The sequence below is a fragment of the Chiloscyllium punctatum genome, chromosome 44, assembly GCF_047496795.1.
Source record: "Chiloscyllium punctatum isolate Juve2018m chromosome 44, sChiPun1.3, whole genome shotgun sequence".
Taxonomy (NCBI): Eukaryota; Metazoa; Chordata; class Chondrichthyes; order Orectolobiformes; family Hemiscylliidae; genus Chiloscyllium; species Chiloscyllium punctatum.
This window is the reverse complement of record NC_092782.1, coordinates 53965025-53987695: the sequence shown is the minus strand read 5'-3', so window position 1 is coordinate 53987695 and position 22671 is coordinate 53965025. Positions and strand designations below refer to the sequence as shown.

At 45.1% G+C, this 22671-nt stretch overlaps 1 protein-coding gene across 29 annotated transcripts in view; it reads left to right on the top strand.

Moving 5' to 3' along the window:
- The window catches only part of celf2 (cugbp, Elav-like family member 2), a 985143-nt gene that overhangs the window by 638790 nt on the left and 323682 nt on the right, over nt 1-22671 (top strand). The window contains exon 1 of one of the 29 annotated variants that reach the window (XM_072562984.1): nt 11783-11912. The exons of 26 other annotated variants lie outside the window; for them this stretch is intronic. Coding sequence is in view for 1 of the 3 variants with exons in the window: in XM_072562964.1 (XP_072419065.1) it covers nt 18633-18703 (71 nt within the window). In the remaining 2 variants the exon portion in view is untranslated. Of the gene's footprint in view, nt 1-11782; nt 11913-18616; nt 18704-19151; nt 19172-22671 lie in introns of those variants that run through there. 2 more of the 29 variants (XM_072562964.1, XM_072562966.1) reach the window with 2 other exon arrangements.

Here is a 22671-nt window from a genome sequence, read left to right as displayed (position 1 = left end):
AAAAATGGGTGGTGAACAGGAAGAAAATAGAGGGAATCTGTATTCAGCCTCAGCAGGAATGGCCATAAGAAATAGGAACAGGAGTAGGCCATTCGGCCCCTCGAGACTGTTCCACCATGCAATAGAATCATGGCTGATCCATCTCTCCTCACATCCACCTTCCTGCCATTCCCTGTACTGCTTAATTCCCTGACTGATCAAAAATCTAACTTAGCCCTATATATACACAAGGATTCTGTCTCCACAGATCTCTGCAGCAAGGAATTCCAAAGACCCTCAACCCTAAGAGAGGAAATTCCTCCTTATCTCAGTCTTAAATTGATGCCCATTTTAATGAGACTGTGCTGTCTGGTCCTTGACTCTCCCACGAGGGGAAACATTCTCCCAACATTTACCCTGTCATGCCCCTTAATAATCCCATGTTTCAATGGGATCACCCATCTTGTTCTAAACCCCAGTGACTAGAGTCCTAACCTGTTTAGCCTTTGCTCAGAACAATGCTGCTCAAAAGATGGGCATTCAGCACACCATGTTTGTGCCAATTGTCTGGAAGAATTATTCACTTAGGATATTCTGAAGCAATTGCTCCTGGCACATATAGGGCACGCACGTCCCAAAGTCATGCACCTTTGGCCTGTGCTTTATGAGTTGATGGGCAGGTAACAGCAGACCAGCAGAGCACATCCCAAAGAAAGATCAAGCTAATGTTTACTTAGCAGCTCAGCCTCAGGGTCTCCCAAAGCGAGTTTTGAGAAGATTTGTAGCTCAGGTTGAGGTTCTGGATGTAGGTTTGCTCGCTGAGCTAGAAGGTTCATTTCCAGATGTTTCGTCACCCTCTAAGTAACATCTTTAGTGGGCCTCTGGACGAAGCACTGCTGCTGATTCCTGCTTTCTATTTATATGTTTGGGTTTCTTTGGGCTGGTGATGTCATGTCATCTGGTGATGTCATTTCCTGTTCCAACCCAAAGAAACCCAAACGTAGAATAGAAAGCAGGAATCATCAGCCTGGAGGCCCACTGAAGATGTTACCTAGTAGGGTGATGAAACAACTGGAAATGATCCTTCAGCTCAGTGGGCAAACCCTACATCCAGTCTCCCAAAGTGTTTACAACCAACGTTTTGTTAAATAGTTACTACTGGAACACGAGAAAACATTGCAGCCAAATTGCCGAAGTGGGCCAAAAGAGCCTACTCTTGCATCTATTTTTTCTGTTACTATACGCAAAGAAATTCCAACAACAAACCCTGTGATATATCAAGTAGGAGCAGAGGACATTTCTCCAGTGCTCTGGCCAATGTTTGCCCCACAACCAGTATTACTTCAATGAAAAAGGACATTTGTTACTGTACACGGATTGTACTGTTTGTTACTTCATTGATTCGCACAGCTACATTGGAACAGTGAAAGGCATGATATAAATACAAGGTTTTTTTTCTTTTGATTGTAATTAATTCAGAGTCTATGTTGTAGGAACTGGGTGGAGGAAATCTGAGGAGTACTAACAGTGCTGGTTTTTCTCCTGATGTCTGGAAGTAATGAGAGCTGATCTTGGCCAAAACAGGCTGGACTGATTATTATTTTACAATTTTATTTTCCATTGCGGTTTCAAAACACAAGTCTACAAGTAAATGAGTAGGGATAAACTTTAATTGTCCGTGGCTGGTTCTGAAACCCTGTGACGGTTTTAGCAGGACAGTGGTCTCTGTGGCATGTTGAAAGTCACAATGGGAACACTTAATTTCAATTCGCTTCCCATTATTCATTTTGACTGTGTATGAGAAAAATAAATTGGCTCCTAATTGGCATAGGTCTTAAATAATTTTTAAATTACTGTTAGGCGAACTGTACCTCAGCCATTTGGCAAGACCACCTTGTGTCTTAAAACCATCAACTGAATTGCAAGCCAGCTACTATAAATTATGGGCCTTGCAGCAAATCCTAACTTGCCATGGTAAGGTTCTTGCTTTTCTTTCTTCACAGTGCCCCCCTCCCTCCTCACACCCCCATGCCCCCCATCAACCCCCCCACCCCCATTCCAAGTCAAACCAACGCACAGACTGAATGCACCAACTCATGAAACATTTCATCTTTATAAGGCCACTTATAACTTTGCAGTTAACAGAGTCAGAATACCAGGCTTTCTCTGGTTTGAAGGTTGCTGTGATTTCACAGGTGGAAATTTTGTGATGTGGGCGGGGGTGGCGGGGCTGTGGTTTTGGGAGTGGAGGGCTCATGGTCCATGATGTCCTGGGATGACTTCAGGCAGCCAGTTCAAAAGAACAAGGTGAGAAATGGCTCCCACGTCCAACGCGTCCTTCATGCCCTCAGGACATTTCACAGTTGCTTCACGGTGAGCGATGCACTTTTATAATGTCACAATTTGTAATCTTCCAATGTAGCAGTAAATGTATAAACTCTGCACACTGTCGCTATCAGCAATGTGCTGATGAGTCAATGGTCTGTCTTGGTGTTGTTGGTTGAGGGATAAATATTGGACAGGGAGAGCACCCTATTCTTCAATCAGTATCACAGGATCTTCTCCATTCAACTGTGTGCTTTAATGTCTCTGTTTCTGACAAACAGGACCTCCTATAGTGTGGAAATTCCTTCAGATCCATACAGTAGCCTCACTATAGCATTGTCTTCTGACGTGTGGAACTTGGCACTAAGACTCCAAAGTTTTCATTCAGATTTGCCCTTGCACTTACGACTTTCACATATCTTCATTTGTTCAACATTTTGTTGTAGCAAAAACAGTCATTGATTTCAAATCTGATTGCCTCCTTTGGTTCGAGGTGCATGGGTCAATCCAAAAACTGCAGCACTGGAGGAGCAAATTACTGCAGTTGCTGGAATCTATGAAAAATGCTGGAGATCACAATGGGTCAGGCAGCATCCGTAGACAAGAGGAGGCTGGAACATCAAAGCCAACCAGGCAGCATCAGGAGTTGGAGAAGTCAACGTTTCAGAGAGCAAGTTAACGTTTCAAGGCTAGATGACTATTCATCAAATCTTCACCAGTTCTGATGAAGCATCAGCTAGACTCAAAACATTAGCTTGCTGTCTCCACGAATGCTGCCTGGCCCACTGTGATCTCCAACATTTATGGTTTTCACTGCAACATTGGTGTTTAGGGTTTATCAGGGTTTTTGCGCAGTTCAATCAGTTTTTCCTTTCACAAAAAGAAAATCATTTCCAAAACACAAGCTTGCTTCTTTGGAAAATGCTGTCACCTCTCGATGTTGACTCAATGATCTTTTTACTTCCTTCCCGGCACTGTCAAATGCCTGCAATATAAAAACTGCATTAAAATGTTTGCAAGAGTGAACAGCAAAACAAATAATGGGCAACCTGTTCAATACCATCATATCCACAGATTTGTGTACTTTATAGGGGGTCTGGAGTATAAGGTTGCCAAGGTTATGCTGCAGCTGTAAAAAAACTCCAGTTAGATCCACTTGGAATACTATGAGCAGTTCTGGGCATCACAATCTTAGGGAGTATATATTGACCTTGGAGGGAAAACAATGTAGGTTTACAAGAATGAAACGTGGACTTCAAGGGTCATGTCCTGAGGAGATATTATTCAAATTATACGAATGTTTTAAGGTTAAGGAAAGATCTAATTGAAGTTTTCAAGATATTAAAAGGAAAAGACACAATTAAGGTGAACTATTTCAATTGGTCAGACATCCTAGAACTAGGGGACTTGGTCTAAACATTAGGGCCAGACCTCTCAGGAGATATGTTAGGAAGCATTTCTACACAATAAAGGTAGTAGAGGTTTGGAACTCTCTCCCAAAAAGACAGTTGATGCTAGATCTGTGGTAAATACAAAGACTGCAGATGCTGGAAACCAGATTCCGGAATAGAGTGGTGCTGGAAAAGCACAGCAGTTCAGGCGGCATCCGAGGAGCAGGAAAATCGATGTTTCGGGCAAAAGCCCTTCATCAGGAATACATGCAGAGTGCCTGCAGGGTGGAGATATAAATGAGAGGAGGGTGGGGTTGGAGAGAAAGCAGCATAGAGTACAATAGGTGAGTGGGGGTGGGGATGAAGGTGATAGGTCAGGGAGGAGGGTGGGGGAAGGTAGCAAAGAGTACAATGGGTGGATGGGGGTGGGATGAAGGTGATAGGTCAGAGAGGAGGGTGCAGTGGATAGGTGGAAAAGAAGATAGGCAGGGAGAACAAGTCATGGGGACAGTGCTAAGCTGGAAGTTTGGAACTGGGGTGAGGTGGGGGAAGGGGAAATGAGGAAACTGGTAAAGTCCACATTGATGCCCTGGTGCTTTCCAGCACCACTCTATTCTGGAATGCTAGGTCTGTGGTTAATTTTAAATCTGTGTGTATCGATAATTTTTGTTAAGCAAAGATATTAAGGGATAAGGGCCAAAGGCAATTACATGGAGTTAGGCCACAGATCAGCCATGATTTCATTGAATGGCAGGACAGGCTTAAGGGGCTGAATGGCCTACTCCCCTTCCTATGTCATATAGTACACAAACTGGGCAGAGAAACCAACTTTGCAAAGTTGCTGAAACAAAAGTCTGGGATTCCATCACTTACTCTTACCTCGGGCCAAAATAACTGCTATTGTCTTCAACATCTCAGCGAGGATAAACACAGCTGAGAAAAATGTTAAAGCACAATCTAGAGACGTGGTCTCATTAGACCATGATATAGTTGAACCTCAGTGGACATTGCACTTTCACGTCTGGATTATGAGCACAAGGCCATGGAGTGGGGATGGAACCCACAGTTTGCAGGGTCCCAAGGTGAGAGTGCGACCACTGAACCATATTTACCCACCTAATGCCATATTTACCCACCTAGTCTGCACCAAAAGAAAAGCTCCTGCAGAATTTCTACTCGCTGATCTCTTCATTGCCACCTTTTCCTGTTTTTATTTTTACAGTGAGTCGTGCACTGGACATATACAAATGATCATGGTAGAGCCAAGGACACTAAATACAAGTAGGGGATGGATCTAAATGGCACTTTTGTAACTTTAGGAATTAAAGGAGCAGCAGTACGTCATTCAGCTCTTTGAGCCTGTGCTACTGTTTAATCAGATCAGCCATACTCTTTACCACCACTCCATTGGGTAAAAACAATGACTGCAGATGCTGGAAACCAGAGTCTAGATTAGAGTGGTGCTGGAAAAGCACAGCAGTTCAGGCAGCATCCGAGGAGCAGTAAAATCGACGTTTCGGGCAAAAGCCCTTCATTAGGAATACAGCTGTATTCATCGATTTTACTGCTCCTCGAATGCTGCCTGAACTGCTGTGCTTTTCCAGCACCACTCTAATCTAAACTCCACCACTCCATTGGCTTGCACTGGATTACCTATTGACATGGCTGTGTGAGCCGAGGAGTTCGAGGCAAGGCTGGATTTATTATCAACCAAACAGTAGATTTCATAGCAAACAAAACAAACACCAAAGCGAATTCTATTGAGAGTGTTTGTTTAAGGGGGTCTCTACAAATTGTAAGAAACGCAACTTGTGTAATAAGTCAGTTCTCGCCACTCGCAGCAGTACCAACTCCAGACCTGATTGACTTGAGAGTAAAGCAATCCTCTCCATTCTCGTCAGGAACTGGGATGTTTATCCTGGGCATCCTGAACGATTGAAAGCTCATCAATATTAGCCTTCAGAATTCTGTTGGCTGTTGTGGAAGGGAGTTTCACAATTCCACTATCCTTTACGGGAAGAAGCGTTTCCTCATTTTGTTCGTGAGTGGCCTGATGAATACCCACTCAGTCAAAGCCTCTGTTTATTTGTGTTAATTTATAAAATGTGAGCATGGCTGGCAGAGCCAGCATTTGTTGCCATCCTTATCCAACCGAGTCGCTGGCTACGCCATTTTGGAGGGCAGTTAAGAGTCGACCACATTGATGTGGGTCTGGAGTCATGTGTAAGTCAGACCAGGTGACAATGTCACATTTCCTCCCTTAAAAAGTCATGAGTTGGTTTTTACAACAGTCCGTTAGTTTCATGCACCATCCCTGGCTACATATGCTCACAATTATCTGTGGGGATCTGTTGGTTGAATTCCAGCAAGTGTATCATTTTCCTCACTGGGGCGGCACGGTGACTCAGTGGTTAGCACTGCTGCCTCTCAGCACCAGGGACCTGGGTTTGATGCCAGCCTCAGGCGACTGTCTGTGTGGAGGTTGCACATTCTCCCCCTGTCTACGTGGGTTTCCGCCTGGTGCTCTGGTTTCTTTCATGTGCAAGTTAGGTGGATTGGCCATGCTAAATTACCCATAGTCTTCAGAGATGTATATTTTGTGTGTGTTAGCCAGGGGAAATGCAGGGATAGGGTAGGGGGATGGGTTTGGGTAGAAGGCTCTTCAGAGAGTTGGTGTGGACTTGTTGGGCTGAATGGACTGTTTGTACACGTGGGATTCTATTCTGTTCTGTTGTTAACATGCAATACGTGATTGTAAAATAAGATGGGAGAGCATCGGAGGATGAGGGGTGACCTTATAAAGGTTTATAAAGTCACGAGTGGCATGGATAGTGTAAATAAATAAAGTATTTTCCCTGGGATGGGGTTGTGGGGGGGAGTCCAGAACAAGAGGACATTGGTTTAGTGTGAGAGGGGAACAATATACGGGGCAACTTTTTCACGCTGAGCGTGGTGTGTATGGAATGAGCTGCCAGAGGAAGTGGTGGAGGCTGGTACAATTACAACATTTAAAAGGCACCTGGATGGGTATATGAATAGGAAGGGTTTGGAGGGATATGGGCCAGGTACAGGCAAATGGGACTAGATTGGGTTGGAATATCTGGTCGGCACAGATGAGTTGGACCGAAGAGTCAGTTTCAATGCTATGACTCAAAGTGTTGAGTAAGCCTGCTCCAAGAAGGAATCCCAGCCTTGCACATCCCAAGCGGATTTTGATTTCTGTGGAAGGAGCTGAGAGTACAATGTCAAGGATTCGAGTTGAGTTCTCTATGGGTTTTGCCAAATAATCACAGGAAATTGAAACGCATCTAGCTCAGAACTTCAATAATCATTGAACTTTGTTGTTAGTGAATCAAACATTACAGCATGGTGGTTGCAGCTGTGGGCTGCATATTCACACCCCACAACACTGCTGGGTTTGGAGAGCATTGTGCTTTTTCAATCATCCATTCAGTGGGACGGAATTCAGATTTCTCTGAGGCCTCTCGTGAAGTTTTGTTCAGCAAATAAATGGCTCATTTTGTAGTCATTGAAGAATGTGGTCGATGCTGAGCAAAGGTTTTATGTGGAGGGTGAAGATGGTAGCCCAGAAACCGATCTCTGATGTATGCTGTTCATTAAAGGCCCATTGTCAGAACGGGTGGAGGACTTGTTCAAATTTAGAAAGATGGGAACTACGTGACCTGATTGGATATTGGCAATCTTTTCACCCTTCCTCAACAGTGGGTTGGCATTACTTGTATGTAGCAGATGCTGTGGGCATGTGTGCCAAGCAGTCAGCACTATTTGACGGGAGGTATATATCATTCCCACCTTGATTTCAGTCATTATGCAGGCAAGGCCTGAAACATTTAGATGCTGAGAATGAGTTCTTGCATCATTAACTGAAAATGTGTTTGTTTTCGGTTGATGTCTTATTTAAGGGCACAGCCCATCTTCTGTCTCTGCAGAATTACAAAATCACATTCACTGAGACAGAACCCTCCAAGTGCCTGGTGGTCAGGGTCAATTACAGCACTGTATGGTGGCCTGGGCAAATTGTTTTAAAGCTGAGAAATACAACTGCGGGATAAAGGGCTTCAAGTTTAAAAAGCCTGAGGGAGACCACAATTCGACCCATGGCTCCTTTAAGAGTCATTTGATGTTTTGTGAGTAGTGCTGTGTTTTTTTTGTTTCAACTCAACTAAACTGTTGGTTTCTTTAACACTCTCGAGTAACTTGGAATTTAACAAGAGGAGGCGAATCAAAAGAATAAAGTGAGCATTTAGTACAGATAAAGGGCTAGTCATGTCGAATAAAGGAAAGTCATAGACCACAAAAAGAATCAGCTGCAAGGAAATGAAGCCGGAAGATGGAAGGATAAATAAATTCAGTGTTGATCAGAAGTTGGCAAGCATAACTACCTCAGTGGAGACCAGCAACTTTAGAAACAGATTCGATTTCCCAGTTATTAACTGAGAGAATTATGTCATCAGCCTTTTACCTTTTAAACAACAAAAATGTAATTCTTTTCAAACCAAATTCCTATTCACTTAATGCTGTGCATCATTAATCCAATGCTTCAAACCTAAAAGTCTTAACAGAGTACTGATCTTTGTATGATCGATAGTCACAGGTGAAGTGCTGGAAGACTGGAGGTTGGCTAACATGGTGCCACTGTTTAAGAAGGGTGGTAAGGGCAAGCCAAGGAACTACAGACCAGTGAGCCTGACGTCGGTGGTGGGCAAGTTGTTGGAGGGAATCCTGAGGGACAATATTTACATGTATTTTTTAGATTTAGATTAGATTTCCTGCAGTTAGGGATAGTCAACATGGCTTTATGCTTGGGAAATCATGTCTCATGAACTTGATTGAGTTTTTGTAGAAATAGCTGAAAATGTGTTGCTGGAAAAGCGCAGCAGGTCAGGTAGCATCCAAGGAGCAGGAGAATCGACGTTCCGGGCATTAGGCCTTCTTCAGGATTGAGGAAAGTGTGTCCAGCAGGCTAAGATAAAAGGTAGGGAGGAGGGACTTGGGGGAGGGGTGCTGGAAATGCGATAGGTGGAAGGAGGTCAAGGTGAGGGTGAAAGGCCGGAGTGGGGTGGGGGCGGAGAGGTCAGGAAGAAGATTGCAGGTTAGGAAGGCGCTGCTGAGTTCGAGGGATTTGACTGAGACAAGGTGGGGAGAGGGGAAATGAGGAAACTGGAGAAAGTTTTTGAAGAAATAACAGAGGGTTGATGAGGGCAGAGCGGTGGGCGTGATCTATGTGGACTTCAGAAAGGTCTTCGACAAGGTTCCCCTTGGGAGACTGGTTAGCGAGGTTAGGTCTCATGGAATACAGGGAGAACTAGCCATTTGGATACAGAACTGGCTCAAACATAAAAGGTGTGGAGGGTTGTTTTTCAGACTGGAGGCCTGTGACCAGTGGAATGCCACAAGGATCAATGTTGGGTCCACTACTTTTTGTCATTTATATAAATGATTTGGATGTGAACGTTGGAGGTATACTTAGTAATTTTGCAGATGACACTAAAATTGGAGGTGTAATGGACAGCGAAGAAGGTTACCTCAGATTACAATGGGATCTCGATCAGATGAGGTCATGGGGTGAGGAGTGGTAGATGGAGTTTAATTTTGATAAATGCGAGGTGCTGCATTGTGGGAAAGCAAATCTTAGCAGGACTTATCCACTTAATGGGAAGGTCCAAGGGAATGTTGCTGAACAAAGAGATCTTGGAGTGCCGGTTCATAGCTCCTTGAAAATTAGAGTCGCAGGTAGATAGGATAGTGAAGAAGGTGTTTGGTATGCTTTCCTTTATTGGTCAGAGTATTGAGTATAGGAGTTGTGAGGTCATGTTGCGGCTGTAGAAGACATTGGTTAGGCCACTTTTGGAATATTGCATGCAGTTCTGGTCTCCTTCCTATCAGAAAGATGTTGTGAAACTTGGAAAGGGTTCAGAAAAGACTTACAAAGATGTTGCCAGGGCTGGAGGATCTGAGCTACACAGATCTGATCTGAGGGAGAGGCTGAACAGGCTGGGGCTGTTTTCCCTGGAGCGTTGGAGGCTGAGGGGTGACCTTATAGAGGTTTACAAAATTATGAGGGACATGGATAGGATAAATAGACAAAGTCTTTTCCCTGGGGTCAGGGAGTCCAGAACTAGGGGGCATAGGTTTAGGGTGAGAGGGGAAAGATTTAAAAGGGACCTAAGAGGCAACATTTTCACGCAGAGGGTGGTACGTGTATGGAATGAGCTGCCAGAGTAAGTGGTGGAATCTGGTACAATTGCATCTGGATGGGTATATGAATAGGAAGCGTTTGGAGGGATATGGACTGGGTGCTGGCAGGTGGGACTAGATTAGGTTGGGATATCTGGTCGGCATGAACAAGTTGGACTGAAGGGTCTGTTTCTATGCTGTACATCTCTATGACTGTATGCTCATTCAATTTTAATTCCCACCCATATTCCCTGTTACGTTGTGGGGTCTAGATTACTCCTTTCCTTCTCCAAAGAACCAAACCAAGATGTTTCACAGTTCTCAGGGTCTCACTTTGATTCCCTTCAGTGTTTATAGAAAAGAGTCACATAGCACAGAAACAGACACTTTGGTCCAATCAGTCCATGCCAACCGTAATTCCATACTAAACCAGTCCCACCTACCTGTACTTGGCCCATTTCCCTCCAAAATGTCCAATTCATGTGCTTATCCAAATGTTTTTTAAACGTTGTAACTGTGCTCATATCCACTTCTTCCTCTAGGAGTTCATTCCACACACGAACCACACTCTGTGTAGTACAGATGCCTCCATGTCTTTTTTTAAATCTTCCTCCTCTCACCTTAAAAATATGCCCCCTCATCTTGAACTCTCCCCCACCCTAGGAAAAAGCTGTGCCATTCACCTTATCTATGCCCCTCATGATTTTATAAACCTCTATGAGGTCACCCTTCAACCTCCTACGATCCAGTGACAAAAGTCCCTTCCTTTCCAACCCTATGAGATTTCTCCAGTGCTTTCCACAATAATCTTGCCGGGAGAATCCCTGACTCTCCTTCAACACCTCATGAGTTTAGGCTCCCCAGTTCATGCTTTGGCCTCAGTGAGTTCTTGCGTAGTGCCTTCAACATGGAAACATCCCTGACTTCTCACTGTCCCCTACAGCTGGTTCCTGCAACTTTACACCTCCTGGCAGATTCTCTCTCTCTCTCTCTCTCTCTCTCTCTCTCAGCTTCTTAAAGCTATACCAAGACTGACTGCAGCTGCCTGTTTCTGTGAGAAATCACACTGAAGCCCAAAACCAAAAGCCTCCCTGTAATCCCTGCCCATGGCAACATGGTATGCCCGGGAAGTTTCGGATATAGACTCAAACAATGGACTTTACCTTTGAAATATCCCTTTGATTATGGGACCGACATGAATAATGTGGAACTATGAGAACAACTGCGATCCCATGAGGCTCAATCAGGAAGTGTTATGAGGTCTACCTGTTGTTTCTTGTTATAAAACCTTTAACTTCACAGAAAGATCAAACCTTCTTTAAACTGCCATTATCTTGGTGTGGGGGTAAGGGCTATCACCTTCTCAAAGCCAGTTTTCTCCAACCTATCTTGCATTTAGTTTGTACTTTTGAAGTTATAGTCCTAAAACACATGAATCATAAAATTAGATATTTCTAAACGCTTTAGTTTTCATCTGACCAAAGTTGAAAGGTCACTTCCCGCTGTTGATTCCTCTGTTCCTATATAGGCTGAAGATGGGGCTTCTTCATCCCTAGGAAGGACAATCAGAGAAAGGTGGACATTATAAAGGTATAGGATGGCAACAAGACAAGGCACAGCCTTCCATTCATTATAATGGGGAAATGGAGGAATATCTTTGTGGGGTTGGTGGGGGCTTGACCTGTCGTCTGGACAGATTTAGTAAGGCAACACTGTAATCGCATCAGTGTTTTATACCGGTGCTCATCAGTTTAATTTAATACTCGATGGCTTGGTTTTCACTCACCCTGGCGCGCACAGGAAGTATAACTTCTATCTCGCAAGTACCGGTGGGGTTGACAACGTCAGCAACACAGCTCTGCAGCTGTGTGGACAAGAGACCGAGGGTTGAGAAATAGAGAGTTCACTTTCAGGACGACAGGACCCTTCGACAAACTCAAGCAGATTCCTATCTACCCACGGCCAGGGAATTCAACGGGATTCAGTGGACAGCAATCTAGAGTCACACGTGAGTTAAAGGCAAGTGTCTGTTACACATTATCTTCCACTGAGTCAGCGGGGGAGCATGCTAGAGGACTGCTTGTGCGTAGTTAAGTGCAGAAACTACTTGCTCGTGGTTTTGGACATCAGTGTGGTTTCATTTTAGGTTCCTGTCGTTTTGGAATTTGTCACCACTTTCCTTGCTGGTGAAGTGTGTATCCCGTGTTTTTAGTAACATTCAACGTTTGCTGCATCTACCCATCTAGTGCTGTGAGATGAGGCAGGCAAGAGCCCTAATATCGAGGCCTCTCCATCCTGTTTGCACCACAGCCAGGGTCAGATTGAGACGAGTTCACTTCCTTTTAGCTTAACATTGCTAGATGCAAAGAGCTGTTGGCCGTTATCTGCTGATTGCAAGAATAAAAAGACATTTTCTGTTCCGGTTCAGTGAGTAAATCACCACGTGCTCTGGTGGTGGGCTCGGCAGGCCCGGAAGTTTCTGGATTTGGATTTTGGGCCTTTGTTAATTTAGCTTGTCTCCATTGCAGTGATGCCTCAATTAACAACTTAAAATAAACAGGTAAAATAAAAATATTCATAACAGATTAAATAAAATTCCAGAGCACTATGCAGTGATCCTGCATAGGGGAATTTAGATGGTTTAGATATTGGGAGAAGTATTAAAACACACCTTTTCAGAGAGGGGCTGCAGAGGTGAGATTCTGAAGGGCTGCTGGCCCCTTGGGACTCATACAGACAGCAAGAGTCCCTGTGTTCAGCAGATAAAGGTGGGCACAAAATGCTGATGAGTCAACCTATACCAGAAACCGAGGTCAATGAGATTATTGCGTGTGAGAAAAGGGAAGCAGTGTGGCATTATCTGTTGCCACTGTGCTGTCCCTAAAAGGACAAGGAAATTCAGTTGAGGTAAATCTGCAAGGGCCCCGGGAGATATTTGAGCGTTGTTAAAGCAAATCATCCAGAATCACAGAAGACAAATGGTCAGGTTTTACCTCATACCAAGGGGAGTAATTCAAACCAAGCGAAGAATTAAACCATTGTTAGGAATCAGAGCAAATGCTGGAGAGTTCAGTCTGAGAGCCTGTTGTTCAAAGGAGTCGCAGAAGGACAGGTGTTGGGCTATTTCTCCCTCCTCCAGCCCTCTCACCACCCCTTACCAGAGGTCAGAGGAAGCTTTTGTTTTGTAGATCTCCACATTTCAATTCATTAGCATTAGAAACATAGAAGATAGGAATAGGAGCAGGCCATTTGGTCATAGCTGATCATCCAACTTCACAGACTGTTTCCCCTTCAGCTACATCCAATTCCTTCTTGAAGTCATACAACGTTTGGGCCATGGCTGCTTTCTGTGGTGGTGAATTCCACAGGCTCACCACTCCCTTGGTGGGAAATTCCTCCTCATCTCAATCCTAAATGGTTTACTCTGTACTCTTCAGCTGTGACCCCTGGTTTTGGACACCCACATCATCAGAAGTATCCTTCCCTGTCTAGTCAAAGATAGTTTCTTTAGATTAGATTAGATTCCCTACAGTATGGAAACAGGCCCTTCGGCCCAACAAGTCTGCACTGACCCTCCGAAGAGTAACCCACCCAGATCCATTCTCCTACCCTATGTCTACCCTGACTAATGCACCTAACACTATGGGCGATTTAGCATGGCCAGATCACCTGAACTGCACATCTTTGGATTGTGGAAACCCATGCAGGCACGGGGAGAATGTGCAAACTCCACACAGACGAGGCTGGAATCGAACCCAAGTCCCTGGCGCTGTGAGGCAGCAGTACTAACCACTGAACCACCGTGCCATGTGATCCTGTGAGAATTTTACAGGTTTCTGTGAAATTCCGCTCCATCCAACTTTTTTTGAACTCCAGCCAATATAATCCCAGACAATTCACATGTCTTTGTACATCAATCCTACCATCCCAAAATCAGTCTGGGTAAACTGTCGCTGCACTCTCTCTCCAACATCTTGGGTCGGTGTGGACTTGTTGGGCCGAAGGGCCTGTTTCCATGCTGTAGGGAATCTAATGTAATCCTTCCTTAAGTTTCCTTGTTTGATTGTTGGTCACCTGACTACCAGTGCTGAACAAAGGGCTGGGAATTGACGTTATCTAGCTAAAACCCCTGCCAGCCTGGGATGAGCAAGCAATGGGCAAGGTCATTTATGTGCTTTTGGAGACACCTGGAGCCTCTGTGCCAATCAGGTGACCTGAGTGGAGTAGGATCAATGTGGGCAAAGGTTTGTCCAGACACACACGTGATGCCCAAGGAGGACAGCTTAAAATGTACAACACTGCAACAGACCTACAGCCACAATCACTGAGTATCGGTATTTATGCTCTAACATGTCTTCTTTTAATCTGCTACATCTCTCTCATCCAACGGCGTATTTGTCCGTTACTTTCTCCCTCGTGCACTTATTTAGTTGGCACTTAAATGCATCCCAACTTTGGCTGTCACTAAAATAGTGAAAGCCACGTGTGAAAGCTGTACTCCTGATCTGAGTTGGAAAGGTGTCAATCAGAGTCTGTAATACCTCCGTTCAAAGAGAGGAAAATGCCCAGATTTCCTCCTGGAAATCAGACTGCTTTGTCCTGCCCCGTTGCCAACAAATTTAGCATGATCTGAGGCTTTAAGAAAAGGAAGTCCACTGGGAAACCAGACCAAGGAAATAGATGTCCAACTGATTTGGGAAATTGAGCAGCTGTGAGATAGGATCATTTGTAACACATACAAAAGGTGTTGGTTTGATGTTTTTCTGTTGTTCATTCACAGACGTAGGCATCACTCTCTCGGCCAGTATTTATTGCCCATCCCTAATTGCCCAGAGGGCCGTTAAGAGTCAACCACATTGCTGTGGGTCTGGAGTCACATGTAGGCCAGACCAGGAAAAGACAGTAGTTTCCTTCCCTAAAGGACATTATTAACTAGCTGGGTTTTCCTGACAATTGATCAGACAAGAAATTCTGTATTTTTATTGAATTCAGATTTCACCATCTGCTGTCTTGGGAATTGAACCCAGGTCCCCAGAACATTACTTGAGTGTCTGAATTAACAGTGACGGCCTAACACTGCTAGGCCGTCACTGAATGTAGGCTCTTGCTAAGTTAGCTAACCTCAGCCAGACGGATGCCAGTGAATACCCAGTGCATTTTGGAGCCACTTTGTTAAGGTTGGTGAAAACAACCGCTAACGTTCTCAGTCCCCAGTCCTGCCCCGAAAGTGGGGTAAATGAACAGGGTGGTAGGATGAGGGATGAACTTTCAAAGCACCAGTTAAAGTGTGGTGAACTGAATGGCCTCTTCCTCTCATTCTTTGATTACGAGCAGGGTAAATGAGTTGGATTTTTGAATATATCCCTTTTAATTGCAGACAGATAGGTCAGTAAGAAAGTAAGTCAGTAATAGCGCACTGCAGCATCCTTCCTTGTTTATCGGCACCAACTCGGGCTTTCTCTTCACTGAAACTGCTCGTGATTTCTCTCTATTTAATTAACCAGCCTTTTTTACTGCTGACTTTAAATCATGGGGAAGGGGGAAGCATTTAGATTTGCGCGGTGGTGTAAATGTTAGCTATAACAATATCCTGTGCAGCTTAGAGTGTAGTCTGTGACCTACTTACACACCGCTTTACCCCTGACACCACGATTAAAAGCTGCTTTGAAACCACTTTTCTCTCCAGGGATTTTGGTCTGTAAGAGTTTTGCAAAGTGCACAAAAGGCTTTGATAAATGGTGAGACACACATACACACGCACACGTGCCCACACATGCACGCACAGACACAAATGTAATTGCACACACGTGTCTATACAAATGGGCAGATGTACATATATACAGAGCTATATGTAGGAGAATGAAGAAACAAATGATCATAGATACACACACAGGCACATATTTACACACACTGCTACATTACAATTAGTGCAATGGGAATGTAAGTGTTAATGGAATCAACCCCTTAATGTGGAAATAATTACAATTATAAACTGAATTAGAAAAACATTAGATTTTCAGCAGTTTCTCCATATTCCACATTAATGTGGTATGGAATTTACATAAATTTAATAAGGTTTTCTTTTAAAACCATCTCCCTGTCTTTTCCACTCGGATTGAACTCCTCAATCTCGTCTTCAATAGCTTTCAATAACCTTTTAATTATTGGCTCCAAAGAATATTCTGATGAATTAGTTAGAGGCTCCAACAAAAATTGAGATGCAGAGTTTCAGTTTGTGTATGACAGCACTTTGCGATTAATCAGTCCGTCCTTTGATGGGGACTTGCTATGCACAAAATGTCTGCTACATTTCTCTCCGCAGCACCGTCATTCAACATGAAACCTACTGAGAGACTTTATGCAGTGACATGATAACTAAATGTAAATCTGTGTGCCACTTTATCTGTCAAATGGTTGTCTTCTGTGCAGACATGGTGCATGTTTGTGAACGTGACCCTTTCGAGCAGTCAGATGTCTTTATTTGGCAGCAAATTGAGGAGCTCTGCTCTAATGAAGAGTCATGTCAACTCGAAACATTAACTTGCTTTCTCTCCATGGATGCTGTCTGACCCGCTGTGCTCTCTAGCATTTGTTATTTCCAGATGCTGTATTATGAGGAAATGTTGCTGGGTGAAGATCATGACAGAAGCCCTCAGCTCCAGAAAGCACTCTCAGGACTTTACTTGCACTGCCTGATGCCACCTTCATTACTTTCTTCTTTCACGGACTTGGGCGTCACTGGCAAGATGTTGCCCATCCTAATCACTCTTGAATTGAGTGCCGTACTATCATATGGCTGCTGAGGGGTCACGTGAGCCCCGCAGCTTTCATCCCGAAACGATGTTAATGCATTTTTGCAACCATCAATAATAGTTTCATGGTCACCATTACTGATATTGGCTTTTAATTCCAGATTTTATAAGCTGAATGCAAATTCCCACAGCGACCATGGTGGGATTTGAGCCCAGGTCCCCAGATGGTTGACCTGGGCCTCTGGATTACTCATCCATTTTTATCACCAGCATGTCACCACTTCCCTACCAACTGCTGTGATGTTTCTGTGCAACCTTTTAACATCTTCAGTGGAGCTCCGTGCGTTACTGAGATTCTGGGACAATCCCAGTCCCACTTAGAGGATGATACAGTGAAGATTGGTGCTATAAAACAGTTCATCATTTACATTACATCGGTCTTCAAACACCTAGATAACATAGATTAGAAACAGGCCTTTAGGCCCGTTGAATTTTAGCTAGCATTGCTCTGTTGTCCAATTTGACTCTCATCCAGCAGGCAGAATGTTTCTGCTGATGGGTGAGTCCAGGACCAGAGGACACAGTTTAAAAATAAGGGGTTGGCCATTTCGAACAGAGTTGAGGAGAAACTTCTTCACCAGAGAGTGGTGGGTGTATGGAATGCTCTGCCCCAGAAGGCAGTGGTGGCTAAATCTCTGGATACTTTCAAGAAAGAGATGGATAGAGCTCTTGGAGATAGATGTATCAAGGGTTATGGGGATAAGGCAGGATTCTGATTGTGGATAATCAGCCATGATCATGATGAATGGTGGTGCTGGCTTGAAGGACTGGATGGCCTACTCCTGCACTTATTGCCTATCCCTTTAAATTTTCCATGCTCAAGCAACTGTGTAACGGCTTTTTAAAGCCATTTGTAGACTTGGTTTGAATGGTCAAAAGTGGCACATTCTCGCCATCCTCTGTTGGCGTGCCTCCCCTTTAGTTCTATGTTTGGCGATTATGTTGCGTTTGTGCGTAGTCAATATCATTCTGGACTAGTAGATACATTCTGCCACCTGATGTGGCCGTACCCCCCGCCCCCCACCCCTCCCCGAGAGGGCCATCTCCCAGCTTGCTGTTTGGATGTTACCTGAAAGAGCAGCTCAGCTGCTGAAACTCACCCTCCACACTGTCAGCTGCAGAATTGCTGCGATTCACAAAGACTTTTCACTCTGAAAAACCCAAACCCAAGCTGGGGGGGGGGGTTGGGAATCTTTGGTAATTCACAGCGATTAGTCTTGCCTCCCATGACCTTCACCCCTGCCAGCTGTGATCTATAAACCTGGTGGCACTCACAATAACAACTGGGATTTGGCGTGCCTTTAATTGGTAAAACATCCCTAAAAGAGCACCCTTAATGGGTTCGCCTCGAAACTGTCTGCTGCTCAGTGACCAAAAAAAGTCTGCATTTTCTGACTGCGGGCAGTTTTTAGGGATGTGACCAGGGTGCTACATAAATGCAAGTGCCTCAGCGTTGTTGCACTATCTGGCCCAGCCATGGCAGTTCAGTGCGCTTAACTGTTAATAAGTGCTGTGCAGTGGCTGACTAGGCAGACATGCCACTTGGAATCATTGAGTCAAGGTGCTCCTAGCTGTTGTATATAAGCTTCTCCATGTTAGCTCTTAATCCTGGCTGCAGTTTTGAAATCAGAAACGCACCTCCTACTTTCAGGACCTGGTGCTCTTTAGACAGTTACCTCTGTGACAGCTCCTTTTTTTTCCCCCCCCTCTTGTTTCAATTTTGTTGCAGAGATTTTGGGGGAAGTGTAAAAAAAAATGTGACAACTGCACTGCAAGCTGAGTCCTGGGAGGCCCAAGCAGCTGCTCCTATCCGTCTGCAGGCACCAGTTGTTGAATCAGACACGAGTAGAGTGAATTATTCGCTCCAGTGAGGGGGGGAGGAGGAGGAGGAGGAGGAGGAGGAGGGGGGGGGGGGGGGAAGAGCAACATGACTTCTTTGCAACTGGACTTTCTGCCCAAGATAATGGTTGACAGTTGCAGACTGGTACCGGACAGAAGGTAAGGAGACACTTGAACATAGCGAGAGTGTGGTCGTTTGTAAATGTTCCCAGCGCCTTTTATTTTTTAACTAGAGCTTGGAGTTTTGTTGGAGAGAAACGTGTGGAGCTGGCTTTGGAGAAATGAAACTGAACGGGGTGCTGAAGATTACAGCTCTGGCGATTGTGCACAAATTTGACACTCAGCCGTTCTGCAACATTTTGTGTGTTAAAGGGCGTCAGGACTGGGTGTGAAGTGGCTAATGGATGCTAAAAGTGTGTGGCTATACAAGATGGAGAATTATAATAGTCGTGAGTGTGTTTTTTATTGAAAAGGGAGAATGCAGTGTTTTTTTTGTTGGAAAGGGGGAAGAAATAGAGGCCTCATTGTGTAAAGAGTCTTCCAGCTGCCTCGTGAAAAGATGCAATTGACTGGTCTCAGCGGCATCTTTATAACACGGAGTGGAAGTGCAGTGTTTTTGTGTGCCTGGTGAGTGAATGTTCCATAAGATTGCCACTATACGGTCTGCAGGTTGTGGGAGGTGTGGAGATGGAAAGTTTGCCGGGTGGAGTTTCTTTAATTCAAGAAAAAAAATGCTCACACCTCTCCCAAATTTTATTTTGAGATTGGAGAGTAAGATCCTGTAACCCAGTGTCTGTGAACACTGTTCATTCTAATAAAACCAGATGTGCCTACTGTAAGGATAGCCACTTGGGTTAAAAGATTAGGTCATTGGCTGAAGGCGAGAGACTTGGTCGTTAATCATTGACAGCTTCTGTGCAATGTCCCCAGAAGTTACAGCTAAAAACTGTTCCCCCTCTTCCCCTGTTCTGTGACACCCTGGTCTGTGTGGCCCTGCCCCATCGCACACATGCCTGGCTAACCTGATCTTCCCAATCCCCCTCCCCGACTCGATGTGACGGCATGACATCTTTAGCTGGTCTGGTAATAGTTTCTGAGAGGAAGCTGAGACTTGAGTGTGAAAAAAAAGAATTCTAGTTGCAGCACTTTTTTGTTTTGTCTGCCTCACCATGTGACAGCAGCAGATCTGGATGTGAAAATGTCAGGAGAAAGGGTGGGGGATGAGCGATGAGGGAGGGTAAGTGTGTAATGGTGAGGAGTGTGGAGGGGAGAGATGTCAGAGGGGAGGGAGCAGTTTGTTAGTATCACTCCACCTGGTTAAAGCCCTGCTTGGAGGTGAAATAAACTTTGTCCTGAACATTGACTGTAAAATGTCACGATACACAGGCAGGAGGCTGGAAGAACACTGCGAGCCAGGTGGCATTACGAGGTGGAGAGGTCAACATTTCTGGTGTAACCCTTCTTCAGAATTGGGGCTGGTTATAGGGGGAGCTGCAGATAAAGGGGTTGGTGGGAGTAGGGTGGTGAAGTGGGGGTAGGTGAAGACAGGCCTAGGGTACGACCTGGTTGGTCAATGGGACGAATGAATCCGGCTGGTGGAAGGGAGTCTGGGGATGGGAAGGAAGGTTATTTGAAATTGGAGGACTCAACGTTGAGTCCTGTGCATTATTTCAGAGGTAGCCTCTGCACTTCAAAGCTGTTTGGGGTTTTGTTTGCAACCAGAATAGTTCTCTCTTACTGTGCAGGCAAGAAATTTGTGAACAATAAAGCACCCAATTGACGAGGTGCGTAAGGCAACCAATGCATGAAAAGACAAAGGGGCAGAAATGTTTTTTTTTCACCCACTTGTGCAGTGTAGCAAAGTTGGTACTGACAGATGCATTGTAACAACCAGCTTCTGCTCATTAGCAGATTGTAAACTGCGGTGCTGAGTTCAGTTGGAGTACTTGTCTCAGATCATATTTTAGCCATTTTTTTTCAGAAATAAAGCTCACAGTTGACTGTAAACACTAAATTTTGATCCATGCCTCACTTTTTTTTGTTTGAAGGCTGTGGGCTTCTCCTCCTAACAAGTTGGCTTTTAACCCTCTCCTACGCTGTCATTAAAATGGAAAGCCTGAGGCGCCAGGTTGAGAGAGAATTTAAATTCGCTCGCTTCTAATTTCTAGACTAAGGAGGAGTAGTTTTCTCGTTTGACTCAATCGACTTTGTAAATTAGCTGGAGCAGCTACGCTGTTCGGACAAGCTTCAGGTTCTCTGGGCATGGAGTAACCAAGCCTCCAGGAGTGGTGCCCTGATTCCAGGGCAACGCAGGGGCTGAACACCAGGGGAACAATCTTGTGTTTTGTCCCTGTGCTTTTCATTCATTTTAAATGAGGTGACTCAATGGTTAAGAGGAGAAAGTGAGGACTGCAGATGCTGGAGCTCAGAGCTGAAAATGGGTTGCTAGAAAAGCGCAGCAGGTCAGGCAGCATCCAAGGAGAAGGAGAATCGCCGTTTCGGGCATAAGCCCTTCTTCAGGAATGAGCAAAGTGTGTCCAGCAGGCTAAGATAAAAGGTAGGGAGGAGGGACTTGGGGGAGGGGTGTAGAAAATGCGATAGGTGGAAGGAGGTCAAGGTGAGGGTGATAGGCCGGAGTGGACAGGGGGTGGAGAGGTCAGGAAGAAGATTGCAGGTTAGGAAGGCGGTGCTGAGTTTGAGGGATTTGACTGAGACAAGGTGGGGGGAGGGGAAATGAGGAAACTGGAGAAATTAGTTCATCCCTTGTGGTTGGAGGGTTCCTAAGCGGAAGACGAGGCGCTCTTCCTCCAACCATTGTGTTGCTATGGTCTGGCGATGGAGGAGTCCAAGGACCTGCATGTCCTTGGTGGAGTGGGAGGGGGAGTTGAAGTGTTGAGCCATGGGGTGGTTGGGTTGGTTGGTCTGGGTGTCCCAGAGGTGTTCTCTGAAACATTCCGCAAGTAGGCGGCCTGTCTCCCCAATATAGAGGAGGCCACATCGGGTGCAGCGGATGCAGTAAATGATGTGTGTGGAGGTGCAGGTCAATTTGTGGCAGACATGGAAGGATCCCTTGGGGTCTTGGTGGGAAGTAAGGAGGGAGGTGTGGGCGCAAGTTTTGTATTTCTTGCGGTTGCAGGGGAAGGTGCCAGGAGTGGAGGTTGGGTTGGTGGGGGGGTGTGGACCTGACAAGGGAGTCACGGAGGGAGTGGTCTTTTCGGAACGCTGATAGGGGAGGGGAGGGAAATATATCTCTGGTGGTGGGGTCCGTTTGGAGGTGGTGGAAATGACGACGGATGATACGATGTATATGGAGGTTGGTGGGGTGGTAGGTGAGGACCAATGGGGTTCTGTCCCAGCGGCGGTTGGAGGGGTGGGGCTCAAGGGCGGAGGAGCAGGAAGTGGAAGAGATGCGGTGGAGGGCATCAATGGTTAGCACTGTTGCCTCACAGTGCCAGGGACCCAGGTTCAGTTCCCACCTCGGGCGACTGTCTGTGTGGAGTTTGCACATTCTCTTTGCGTGGGTTTCCTCCAGTGCCCCGGTTTCCTCCTACAGTTGAAAGATATGCAAGTTAGGTGGATTGGCCCTGGTAAATTGCCCAGTGTCAAGGGATGTGCAGGCTGGGTAGGTTAGCCATGGGGAATGTGGGGTTGCAGGGATAGTGTAGGGTGGTGGGTCTATGTAGGATGTTCTTCGGTGTGGACTTGATGGGTCAAATGGCCCACTTCCACACTGTCAGGATTCTGCAATTCTTAAAATTTTGGAATGAGCTTAAAGAGGCTGTGTAACTGTTCATAATATTAATAACTATTTGCCTTGTCAAGAAGCCTTTAATAATTTTCCTGATTTTGTTAGTGTGACAGCGTCCCATCAGAAGCTGCTTTGAGGTTTGTTTAAAAGAATAATTAAAAATCCCACAACGCCAGGTTATCGTCCAACAGGTTATTTGGAAGCACTAGCTTTTAGAGCACTGCTCCTTCAGGTGGTTGTGGAGCATAAGACATAGAATTTACAGCAAAAGATTAGTGTCATGTGACTGAAATGATATGTCGAGCAACACTAAAGAATAGAACATTGCAAGAGGTGGAACAGGGAGCAGGAAATTACGCTACAACACCTCCCAGGAATT